A 12605-nucleotide genomic window follows, 5' to 3' on the forward strand; every position below is an offset into this window, starting at 1 on the left:
CTCTTCGTGAAGGAAACCGTGAGCTGGTTAACATCCACCAGCTAATGCTGGCAGACGGGACTCCCAATTGAAGGTCCATCCGAGAGATGGCACACACATTGATGAAAATGTCTGGTGAAACACCTGTTCAGGATTCGAACCAGGCTAGATGCCACAAAGACGAGTGCATACCCCTCTAGCTATCCTTGCAACCCAAATGGATTTGTGACCTCTCCAAGGTTGATGATCTCCACCACCGAATAGATGGAGGTCATGTTATCACCCCTGTAGGTTTGTCTGTGAGCAGCATATCTCAACAGGTAATGGACAGATTCAAATGAAATTTGGTGGACAGGTTGGGTGTGTGACAAAAACGAAGTGATTCAATTTTGGTGAATATCCGGATCTGGATACTATAATTACCCTTGCCAGAGGAGACGGGATTGCATTTGAGTCCATTTGTCTGTCTGTCTGTCTGTCTGTTTGTTTTTTCACACAGAACGTGAGTATGCTTTTCTCTGCAACCTTTGGTCTGATTGCCTCCTGTATATGTTTTCTGCAACCTCCTGTATACTTTTAATGACAATTATGACGTCATATGTCACGTGATATGGGCGCCATCTTGGAAAAAACGAAAAACGTTGCATCTCTATATCTCCGAAACCACTGGAAAAAATGGAAAGCATTGGAACATGGCTCATTGTCAAGTGCTATCCATGGGGAACAACATATGTTCATGATGATGTCATCAGTCCCTTCATTATGATATCATAATTAGACAAGTAGAACACTTGATCCAATCACTTTGAAACTTCGTGAGCATGATCGACACAAAAATAAAATGGGAGAATTAAATTGATGATGTAATTGGTCAAGTGGTTCGGCAGCCATATTGGATTGAACCTAAATCTATGTCATCAATAAACCACACAAACACAGCAACGAACTAGATGGTATTCATAGAATACTTACCCTGCACAGTCAACTTGGTGTGAGCCAACTCTTCTGTTTTTGAACGTTTCTTTTTTTTGTTGATCCAACATGGCTGCCAGATCACGTGAGAAATGACATCATAAATTTATATTCTCTAAATAATTGTTGCAGAGATCATTCTCAATAAATTTCAAACTGATCAGACGAAGCATTGTCCCTGTCGAATTATGATGTCATAATTATGGCACCAATGACTTCATCGTTAACAACACCTATTCCCCATATGGAGTTATTTACGATGAGCCACGTTTCAATTTTTCCATAGAGCGGTTTCGGAGATATAGAGGTGCAAAGTTTTTCGGTTTTTCCAAGATGGCGCCTGTAACACATGACCTATGACGTCATGATTATCATTAAAATATTCTAAAGGAGGAGGCACTCATATGGTGAAAATTTTGTGTCCATCAGACCAACAGTTGCTGAAAAAAGATTAATAATGATCGGATGGATAAGTGTTGTATTTGTCGAATTATGACGTCATAACGAAGGCACCGATGACATCATCATTAACATATCTTATTCCCCATGGGGAGTCGGTGACAATGAGCCAGGTCACACAAGGATTTCATTTTCATTTTTACCCACTAAAAAATAGAAATCCCCAAACTTACCGACCCGAATGTCTTTCTGCTCAGTGACGGAAAACAAATATTTCCTTACCTTGAGTAAAGTGGCCAAACTCCAAATGTAGTGTGTCTCCTGCTCAGGATGCCTTCCCAGTGAGAATCAAACAGAACCACGTGATTAACGAGCCAATCATTTTCAAGGCCCTGCATGCTATCTTCCGACCCTTCATGAAGGAAAAGATGAGAAAAAGGGTGAGTTGAAAGCACTTTGAGGATCTTATACATACATTATTTGTGCGACAAACGCAATGAACAAATATGCACAAAGCATTATATATATATATATATATATATATATATATATATATATATATATATATATATATATATATATACTACATGACCAAAAGTATGTGGACACCCGATCATCACACCCTTATGTGCTTGCCGAATATCTCATTCCAAAATAATTGCCATTAATATGGAGTTGGTCCATCCCCGCTTTGCTGCTATAACAGCCTCCACTCTTCTGGGAAGGCTTTCCACTAGATGTTGGAACATTTCTGCGGGGATTTGCTTCCAGTCAGCCACAAGTACATGAGTGAGGTCGTGCACTGATGTTGGGTGATTAGGCCTGGCTCGCAGTCAGCGTTCTAATTCATCCCAAAGGTGTTCGATGGGGTTGAGGTCAGACCTCTGTGCAGGCCAGTCAAGTTCTTCCACACCGATCTCGACAAACCATTTCTGTATGTACCTCGCTTTGTGCACGGGGGCATTGTCATGCTGAAACAGAACAGAGTCTTCCCCAAACTATTGCCACAAATTTGGAAGCACACAATCGTCTAGAATGTCATTGTATGCTGTAGCATTAAAATTTCGCTTCAATGGAAGTAAGTTTTAGCTCTTTCACGAGCCTCGATTCAGTATACAAAAAAAAAAAGAAAAAAAAAGAAAAAAAAGTGACCGAGTCCGAACCATGAAAAACAGCCCCATACCATTATTCCTCCTCCAACAAAATTTACAAATGGCACTATGCATTTTGACAGGTAGCGTTCTCCTGGCATCTGCCAAACCCAGATTTGACCGTCGCACTGCTAGATGGTGAAGCGTGATTCATCACTCCAGAGAACGCGATTCCACTGTTCCCGAGTCCAATGGCGGCGAGCATTACACCACTCCAGCTGACGCTTGGCATTGCGCATGGTGATCTTAGGATTGAGTGCGGCTGCTCGGCAATGGAAACCCATTTCATGAAGCTCCCAACAAACAGTTATTGTGCTGACGTTGCTTCCAGAGGCAGTTTAGTTCTCTGTAGTGAGTGTTGCAACCGAGGACATACGATTTTTGCGCGCTACGCTCTTCAGCACTCGGCGGTCTCATTCTGTGAGCTTGTGTGGCCTACCACTTCGTGGCTGAGCTGTTGTTGCCCATATACGTTTCCACTTCACAATAACAGCACTTACAGTTGATCGGGTCAGCTCTAGCAGGGCAGAAATTTGACGAACTGAGTTGTTCTGAAGGTGGAATCTTATGAGGGTGCCACGTTGAAAGTCACTGAGCTCTTCAGTATGGCCCATTCTACTGCCAATCTTTGCTATGGAGATTGCATGGCTTTCCGCTTTATTTTACAGTCATGGCCAAAAATATTGGCACCCTTGCACTTTTTTCAAACAACTCACAATTTTCTCGAAAAACAAGTTGAAATTGACAAAAGTATTTGTCTCCGCAATTCTTTATTTCACTGTTAATATTGCAGAACCTTTGTTTTTGATTCAGAACTTAATATATCCTTTGAAATCAGAAAATAAGAAGAAATGGCATTGACAAAATTATTAACACCCAACAACAACAACATGCATTTTAAGGCCATTTTCCCTGCTAGAGCGGGGGTTAGCCTTGCGGTCCCCATGAAAATCTTCTCCATTTTGCCCTATTTTCTGCATCTCTCCTTGTTAACCCCCTTGCCCGCATTTCTTCTTCCACCATCTTTAGCCAAGTCTTTCTCGATCTTCCCCGTCCTCTACTTCCTTCTACATTCATTTCCATCACTCTTCTCAACCAGTCACTTTCATCCTTCCTCAACACGTGACCAAACCATCTCAACCTGTTCCTCTTCACAGCATCAATCACAGGCTCTATTCCCATTATCTTTCGCAATTCATCATTTGTCTTCCTCTCTCTCAACGATACTCCGCACATCCACCGAACCATTCACATTTCCACCCTTTCCAGCCTTCGTTGCTGCTCTGCGTTCATTACCCATGTCTCACTCCCATAAATCATAACACTTCTCACACATGCAGCATACACCTTTCCCTTCAGCTTCAACGACACTCCCCTCCTCATCAGCACGCCACTCAGTTCCCGAAACGTCTTCCATGCACATCTCACTCTTGCAACCGTTGCCGAGTCTGATCCACCTTCTCCATTCAGCATGTCTCCGAGGTAGCAAAATGTTTTCACACCTTCCAGCTTCACGCCGTCTCCAAGATCCAACTCAACATTTCCTCCATCTGCAGCTCCCTCTGTGCACACCTTACATTTGAATGTAGCTGCCACACTCGTTAATGACCCTCCCAGACCACTACATTTTTGATGAACCCACTCAGCGCACATTGTACATTGAATGGAGTTCACTCCGACACCCTTCCTGCACACAGCACATGGCCACTTCCCAGTTCTTTCCACCTCACCACATGCTTTACCACTTGCCATCCCCTTTGTCTTTCCTATATTCACATTCAGACCTTTTGCCTCCATACATTCCTTCCACTTGTTCATCTTTTCCTTCAGTCCATCCATACTTTCCACAATCAACACCAGATCATCTGCATACAACAACTCCCATGGTAAACCCTCCTTTACGTTCTGAGCCAGCACCTCCATCACAGCTACAAATAGTAGTGGACTTAGTACCGACCCCTGATGCGCTCCCACCTTCACCTTAAACTCACCACTGTTCCCGTCCTTCCTCCTTACAGCTGTGCGCGCTCTTTTGTACATTGCCATCGCTACTCTGATCAACCATTCCTCCACTCCTAACTTCCTCGATGCCCATGTCAATACTTCGCGTGGAACCCCATCGAATGCTTTCTCCAGATCAACAAACCCAAGAAACAACTTCTTCCTCTTCTCCATGTACTTCTCCTGCAACTGCCTCACAATAAAGAGCGTGTCTGTCGTTCCTCTTCCTGGCATAAATCCAAACTGCATTTCGTCGAACTTCACCTTCTTCCTTATCCTCCTCTCCAACACCATTTCCAATACCTTCATTCCATGCTCCAATAACTTTATCGCTCGGTACGAGCCACACTCCAGAGGGTCACCTTTCCCCTTGTATAGAGGGACGAGGGTACTCAGTTCCCAATCCACTGGAATGCGGCCTTCTTTCACCAGCAGATTACAGATCTCTGTCATTCTCTTTACACCCCAACTTCCTGCTGCCTTCAACATATCTCCCACAACTCCCGTCGGCCCTCCCGCTTTTCTACTCTTCATTGCTTTTATCGCTTCCTCAACTTCCTTCTCAGTTATCTTCTCTGCTGGTCCTAAAACTGGGTTACTCTCTATGTTGCCATCCCATTCATTCTCTGTATTCAAAGCATTTCCAAATATCTTTTCCATCTTCCTTTAATTCCATCTGGGTCCACAACGATTTGTCCCACTTCATCCTTCAAGCAACTCACCCCCATCACATCACACCTCTCTTTCGCTATCTGCTTTGCAATCCTGAATACCGCTCTCTGACCCTCTTCCGAATCCAAGCTTTCTCCGAACATTTTCCTACATGCCTCCTGCGCCTTTGCTACCTCTTTATTTGCAGCCTTCTTGGCTGCCTTAGAACTTTCATGCTCTGCTTTTTCTGCTCCTGTACCCTTCGCCTTCTGCCACTCCTTGAACTTATTTCTCTTCTCGTCAATCCTCTTTCCAACTTCCTCATCCCACCACCATGTTTCCGAGTGCCTCGGTGGTCCTTTTGTCCATCCACTTACCTCACCAACGGGTCCCAACAGACTAGCTTTCATTGACATCCAACCACGTTCAAGCTCAACCACAGCATCCTCTACCCTACTCAGCCTCTCTTTTAATGCCTCCCTTACTGTCACCTGTTTCAACCTCCACACCTTCATTCTCGGTTGGTACTTCACCCGCCGAGCTCTCCTCGCACCTTTCACCCTTATGTCGCAGACAACCAAGTGGTGCTGTGTAACAGCCTACTCCCCTGGGATCATCTTTGTGTCCTGGAGGTGCCCCCTATCTCGCCTACACACCATCAGGTAGTCAATGGTTGTCGTCGACCCACCTGACGTGTATATAACAAGCTTATTATCCTCTTTCTGGAACTGAGTATTACAAATCAACAAATCAGCTCCATCAGCAAACTCCAAAATCCTTTCACCTTCTCCTTTTCTCACACCATATCCGTAACCCCCATGAACTCCCTAAAAACCGTCCATACTCCTTCCCACATGTCCATTTAGTTCTCCTCCTACCACAACAACTTCCTCATCTTTCACGTTTTCCATCAGCTTTTCTATTGCACACCAGAACTTGTCCTTCTCTTCATCGCTCCGACCAACCTGCGGAGCATATGCGGCCTGCGGAGCATATGCAGAGCATATGCGGCAAGATGACGTTCACCAAGAGCTTTCCAATCATCATTTTCACCATCATCAACCTATCACTCACTCTAGTCACACTCACCACACTGTCTACAAACTCCTCAGAAAACAGGACACCAACACCATTCACGTCCTCCGGGCACCCTTGCCACACAAACTTGTATTTCTGTCCCTGTTATTAACACCTGTTATTAATTATTAACACCCGAAACATAATATTTGGTGGCACAGCATTTGGACAAAATACCTGCAGTCAAGCGCTTCCTATAACCATGAATGAGCTTCCTACACCTCTCTACTGGCAGCTTGGCCCACTCTTCTTGTGCAAACTGCTCCAGTTCTCCCAGATTTGAAGGGTGACTTCTCCCAACTTCTCCCAACTTCTCCCAACTTCAGATCTCCCCACAGGTGTTCAAAGGGATTTCGATCTGCACTCATTGCTGGCCACTTCAGAACAGTCCAGTGTTTTGTCGTGAACCATTCCTGGGTGCTTTTTGAAGTGTGTTTGGCGTCATTGTCCTGCTGCAAGACCCATGGCCTTCGACGGAGAGCCAGCTGTATGAAACTGGGTTAAACATTGTGCTCCAAAATGCCTTGGTAATCTCCTGATTTCATGATGCCATGTACACATTCAAGGCACCCAGTGCCAGAGGCTGCACAGAAACCCCAAAATTTAATTGAACCTCCTGAATGTTTGACTGTAGGGAAGGTGTTCTTTTCTTTGAAGGCTTTATTTTTGTTTTCTGAAACATAGAGATGATGTGCTTTACCAAAAAGCTCTAATTTGGTCTCATCTGTTCACAGGACATTCTCCCAGAAGGATTTTGGCTTGTTCAGGTGTGTTTAGGCAAACTCCAGTCGAGATTTCTTAGCAATGGGGTCCTCCTGGGTCTCCTACCATAAAACCCACTTTCATTGAGTTGGCGACAGATGGTGCAAGTTGAAACTGTCGTACCTTGTGTCTAAAGTCAGCTTGAATCTGTTTGGCAGTTGATTGAGGTGCTTTCTCCACCTTTCGAACAATCCTTTGCTGCAATCTTCGATCAAGTTTTCTCTTGCGGCGACATCCAGGGAGGTTGGCTGCAGTGCCATGGGCCTTAAACCTCCTGATAACATTGCGTACGGGAGACACAGGAACATCAAGGTCTCTGGAGATGGACTTGTAGACTTGAGATTGTCCATGCTTGGCTACAATCTTGTGTCAGACCTCCTCAGGCAATTCTCTGGTTTTCTTTCTTTCCTCCCTGCTCATTGTGGTACACACAATGACACAAAACAGCAGAATGACTCCTTTTCTCTGTTCAAATTGGTTGAATGAGTGATTTTTATATTGCAGGTACCTGCAACTCACGACAGATGAGTTCAATTCCAAAGTAAAGGAGAATCACCTGCTTGAAATCTAATTATTTCTAACAATTTCTAAAATGTGCCAATAATATTGTCTGGGCCATTTTAGGATTTCTGTGTGGAATAAGCTAAGATTTGGTGTTTTCGTCAGCTTTTTTGTTTTGTTCCATAGCAAACCAAAGAAATACATACGTGGACACAAACAGATTTTTTAATTTCAACAATTTTCTGGAAGAAATGGTGCATTATTTGAAAAAAGTGCAAAGGTGGCAATATTTCTGGCCACGACTGTATATACCTGTCAGCAATGGGTCTGGCTGAAACAGTCTAATCCACTAATTAGAAGTGTCCGCATACTTTTGGCCATGCAGTGTATATATGCATATACATATATAAAGTCTATATATGCCATTTTAACCGGGAATTGCAGCATCATGAACAGAGTGCTCATTACGATGGTTGGTTACACCAAACAAGCCAATCTCGAGTGCAATGTTCGTTTTGAAAGGTCTCATTAGAATGATGAATTGCAGGCAACTTGTTTGCAGATGCGTATCAGGATAAACTTGAAAACGCCAATATAATATGTAGTAATACATACGATTGCGCCACATCACACAGGTCAAGGGTACTGAAAAGGAGACAATCATGTCACTTACATTGGATTAAGCCCAAAATAGATAAGATGTGTTGTGTACAATAGGTTTGCATAAAAGGTGTTTGGGTGGCTCAGGGTAAGCATACTAACTGTCTGGTGTGGGAAATCGATTGCATTGTGCAAAATATTTGTCTGGTACTGTGCCAGCAGGGGGCGCTTCATTGTGGAGCGCCCCCCCCCCTCCCCCACCCGCTGGCACAGTACCAGGCAAAGCCCTCTTTGAAGAAAATGATTTGCATCATCATTCATTCGCATTGAATAAGTAGTCATGTTACCCTGTTTGCACTTGCAGATGGTCGTGCATGGCAGCGACATGACCTCTCTTCATCAGTACATCAATCCTCAGGTTTTGCCCTATGAGTATGGTGGCCAGGCCGGATTTTTGGACACTTCCATATGGAAAGAGACCCTTCTGTCCTCTGAAAATTACTTCCTGGAAGAATTTAGCGATATTGAGTTGGGCGAGGGGGAGAATCCAGCCGTAGTGCTTACAGACGAAGAGAAGCTTATGGAGATTGAGTTTAAGAAAGCTATTGAAGAAGCTGGACCTGAGGAAGAATGGACAAAATTCTAGATTATTATACATGAAGACATCTTTGCCAAATTTGTATTGGTATGACTGATAATTTGGTATAAATGTTCATACAAAAATGATGTGAGGCCATCTAATTGCAACATACTCATTACTCAACTAGAGAGCTCATAGAACACCGTACACCACGCAGTGTTTAAATATAAAATTCAATTCATATAAAATAAACATTTTAATGGTCGTACAAAAAATTAATTCCGGAAGTTTATCACCGTTGGGAAGTGTCCTTTACACCACCTTATTTAACACGTACAGCGCCTTCAGAAAATATTCACATCCCTTGACTTTTTCACATTTTGTTGTTACAGCCTGATTTAAAAATGGAATAAGTTGAGAGATTTTTTTGTCACAGATCTACACATAATACCCCATAATGTCAAAGTGGAATTTTACTTTTACAAGTTTTTACAAAATAATTAAAAATGAACAGCTGAAATGTCTTCAGTCAATAAGTATTCAACCCGTTTGCCATGACACTCCAAATTGAGCTCGGGTGCATCCAATTTCCTTTGATCATCCTTGAGATGTTTCTACAATTTGATTGGAGTCCACATGTGGCCAAGTCAATTGATTGGACATGATTTAGAAAGAAACACACCTTTCTATATAAGGTCCCACACTCCCACATTGGACAGCGCATGTCAGGGCAGAAACTCTACCATGAAGTCCAAGGAACTCTCCGTAAAACTCCGAGATAGGCATAGATCTGGTGAAGGGTATTGTTATGAATTAGGGGTAGAGGAATATCTAGATCCAGGTAGATCTGCATAGGTAGGTGCTCGACTGTCATGATAGGGAATCTAGATGTAATAAGTTCTGTAGCCCGAATGTCTGATTAAGCTTGTATCTTTGTCCCCACCACGAGGGGACGGGGCATGCTAATTAGTACAGGGATTATGGGTAAAATTCCCTTGTGTGTCGTTCCCTCGGTGAGCATCCCAGTGTCCCTTATGGCAATACATCCCTTAGACATTAGATAGGCCCATTAGCACACCACACATTAAATAATTCCCCCGCAGCCACAATGACTTTGGAAGAACCAACAAGCAATAGCCACGCCAAGGAGAACGTGTGATTGGTTGGGGGTAAGAAGCTGGCCACTGATTGGTGAAAGGAAGGTGGAAGGAAGCGGCACACTGGCCACCGACCGTTGACACCTCGGCCAATCAGTGCGGAAGGCGCGAACATTCAGCCAATCAGTGCGGAAGGCGCAAAACGACTACTTAGAAGCAGGTCGCTGATTGGAGGACACGCGCCGGTGACGTCAGAAAGCGCGAAAGACCACAAAGAAACGAGGCACTGGTTGGGAGAGAGGAGGGCTGACGTCACACTGCGAGTGACAAAACGACTCGCTCACCGGCATTTTGCTCTCTTGGCTGTCTCTTCGCTGGCTCTTGGCTGTCTCTTCGCTGGCTGGCTCTTCGCTCTCTCTTCCCTTCGTGCTCTTCTCTTCACTTCTCTTCCCTTGGCCTCTGGCTCCTGATTGTCCCTTCGTGCTGGGCCTTCTCTTGCTTCGGACCTGGTGGAGGAACGAGCAGTTTGAAAGACGGTGGAGAGGAGCGCCATCGATTATCTTCCTTGCGTTGGTGTGCGAACAATGAGCGACGAGCGAGCCTTGCGTTGGAGCGCTGATGTGCGGGTGCGCCGGGGGCCGCTCCGCGCTGAAGACCAGGCAGTTCATGCCAACCGGAGCTGCATTGGACGACGCGCTCGAGCATCGACCCGACGCTACACTGCTAGACACAGATAAGCTCGCATTCACAAATACACGACGAGACATTTCTTTTATTCATTCTCCCTTTGTCTCGTATTTGAAATCTGTGTGGGGACGTCCCAATTTAGAATTAGTTCTTCCGTCGCATTTCCTTTGTATCGGGTTCCGTAAAATAAACCTGTTTATTTTTGTATATTTTACCCCCGTGTTCGTTTGAGTTCATTTCCTACAGGATCGTAGCTGCGGGTGAGATTGCTACAGGTAAGAGCTCGCCGCTACTTCCTCTTCCTTTATGTGGTATTATGTGTAGATCAGTGATAAAAAAAATACTCAATTAAATCCATTTTAAATTCTGGCTGTAACACAACAAAATGTGAAAAACGTCAATGGGTGTGAATACTTTCTGAAGGCACTGTACATTAGTTATTCGTGCCTGTTATATGTGTCCTTCATGACATCCTTAAAAATAGCAAGTTTCCTCTTTGGAATGATTTTTAATTTTGTTTGACTGCCAGGCAGGCAGACAGAGAAAAAATGCTATGAATCCTTTCTGAACATGAGCGGTCGAGACAAATTCAGGGCCAAAGTACTGCTAAAGCTATAGGTTCGTTTTTCCATTCATGTTCATAGTCATGTTCTGATTCTTGTTCTGATTCGTATTCAAAATATGACATTCAATTTAAATAAAGTTGATCTTCAATCATAAACTGAAGTTTGTGGCTGGACGGAAGTGCGGACAGACAGAAGTGAAGAAATAGCTTAACCCTGCTTTTTGCTTTGTGTGTGTGGGGTAAAAGTGCAGTTTTTGCCATCCACCCCTTTTCCTTATACCCTATGCATGTTCCTTCCACGCCCCCCCCCCCCCAACTTCCTTTGTCCTCTTCCCACATTCCCTTACCCTCCAATATCTCACTCCAATTATAGGTTTAACCCAACACCTACAACCCACCTATTTTTTCTCAATTACAAGTATAATTTTTTTTTCTTCAATTTTGACCCCACCAATCGTGTGCAATAAGCCTGGGATTGGCTTAACGGTTAAGATGGCTGGCTTAAGATATTAGGGTCTTGAGTTTGATCCCCTGTCATGTCATTGAAATAACAGTAGGTTGGTTGACTCAGCCTGTCATCCTTCCGAGGTCGGCAAAATGAGTACCAGCTTATTGGGTAATAAGCCGTTTGAGTATCCTGCGTCAGAGTGGTGACACATCCAGGATTGTTCTCCTTAAGCCAATTAACCTGCCTCAGCAGCTCCTATGTGCCTCACGGCATGAAAGTAATGGTTATTTATTAATCGTGTACAATAAATGAGCCGAATGGTATGTCTCAAGAGTCAGTCGAAGAGAATATTAATACAAATTCAACCACACCCATGTAACTCCAGCCAGAAAGAATGTTGAAATGGACCATCAAACAACCATGTAAGCAACAGGCAAAAGGATGAGGGTGCGAGGCAAATATCGAAAAGAGGAAGGAGAGAGGAGAATATAAACATAGAGGCAATATGCTGCCACTCACCCGGTAGAATAAACAGTATACTGCATGACTGACTAAAGGTATTTTAAACCAATTCCAATGGTTGCTAGAAGACAGGGCAGCATGTAAAATCATATTAACATAATCATAAGACTTTAAACAAACAAAACATTACCTGTTTTGGGGGTTAAACGTGGATCCACTTTAACCCCCGGTAAGACCCCCTTACACCCCCGATTTTTTTTAATTATTATTTTTTAAAATAATAATTATTTAATAATATTTAATAAATATATAATAAATATTTAATTATATTTAATATTTATATTATATTAATATTTATATTAATATTTATATTAATATATAAATATATTTATATTAATATTTATATTAATATATTAATATATTAATTTATATTAATATTATTAATATTAATATTCATATTAATATTTATTTAATATTTATTTATTTAATTATATATAATATTTAATTTAATTATATTAATAAATATTAAAATATTTAATATTTAATAAATAATATTTAATAAATTATTTAATAATAATTTAATAATAATGTTTTTAAATATTTACCTGTTTTTGGGGTTAAACTTGGATCCACTTTAACCCCCGGGAGACCCCCTTACACCCCCGATTTTTTT

General features: G+C 42.7%; 1 protein-coding gene across 6 annotated transcripts in view; it reads left to right on the top strand.

Moving 5' to 3' along the window:
• The window catches only part of LOC137421844 (alpha-tocopherol transfer protein-like), a 116772-nt gene extending 105594 nt beyond the window's left edge, over positions 1-11178 (top strand). For all 6 annotated transcript variants that reach the window (XM_078773230.1, XM_078773229.1, XM_078773228.1 and 3 more), the window contains 2 exons: positions 1680-1790; positions 8458-11178. In XM_078773230.1, the coding sequence (XP_078629356.1) occupies positions 1680-1790; positions 8458-8739 (393 nt within the window). In that variant the 3' untranslated portion in view covers positions 8740-11178. The remainder of the gene's footprint in view (positions 1-1679; positions 1791-8457) is intronic.
• Positions 11179-12605: the final 1427 nt, after the last annotated feature.

Source organism: Myxine glutinosa, chromosome 2, assembly GCF_964187855.1.
Source record: "Myxine glutinosa chromosome 2, kmMyxGlut1.1, whole genome shotgun sequence".
NCBI classification, from domain to species: domain Eukaryota; kingdom Metazoa; phylum Chordata; class Myxini; order Myxiniformes; family Myxinidae; genus Myxine; species Myxine glutinosa.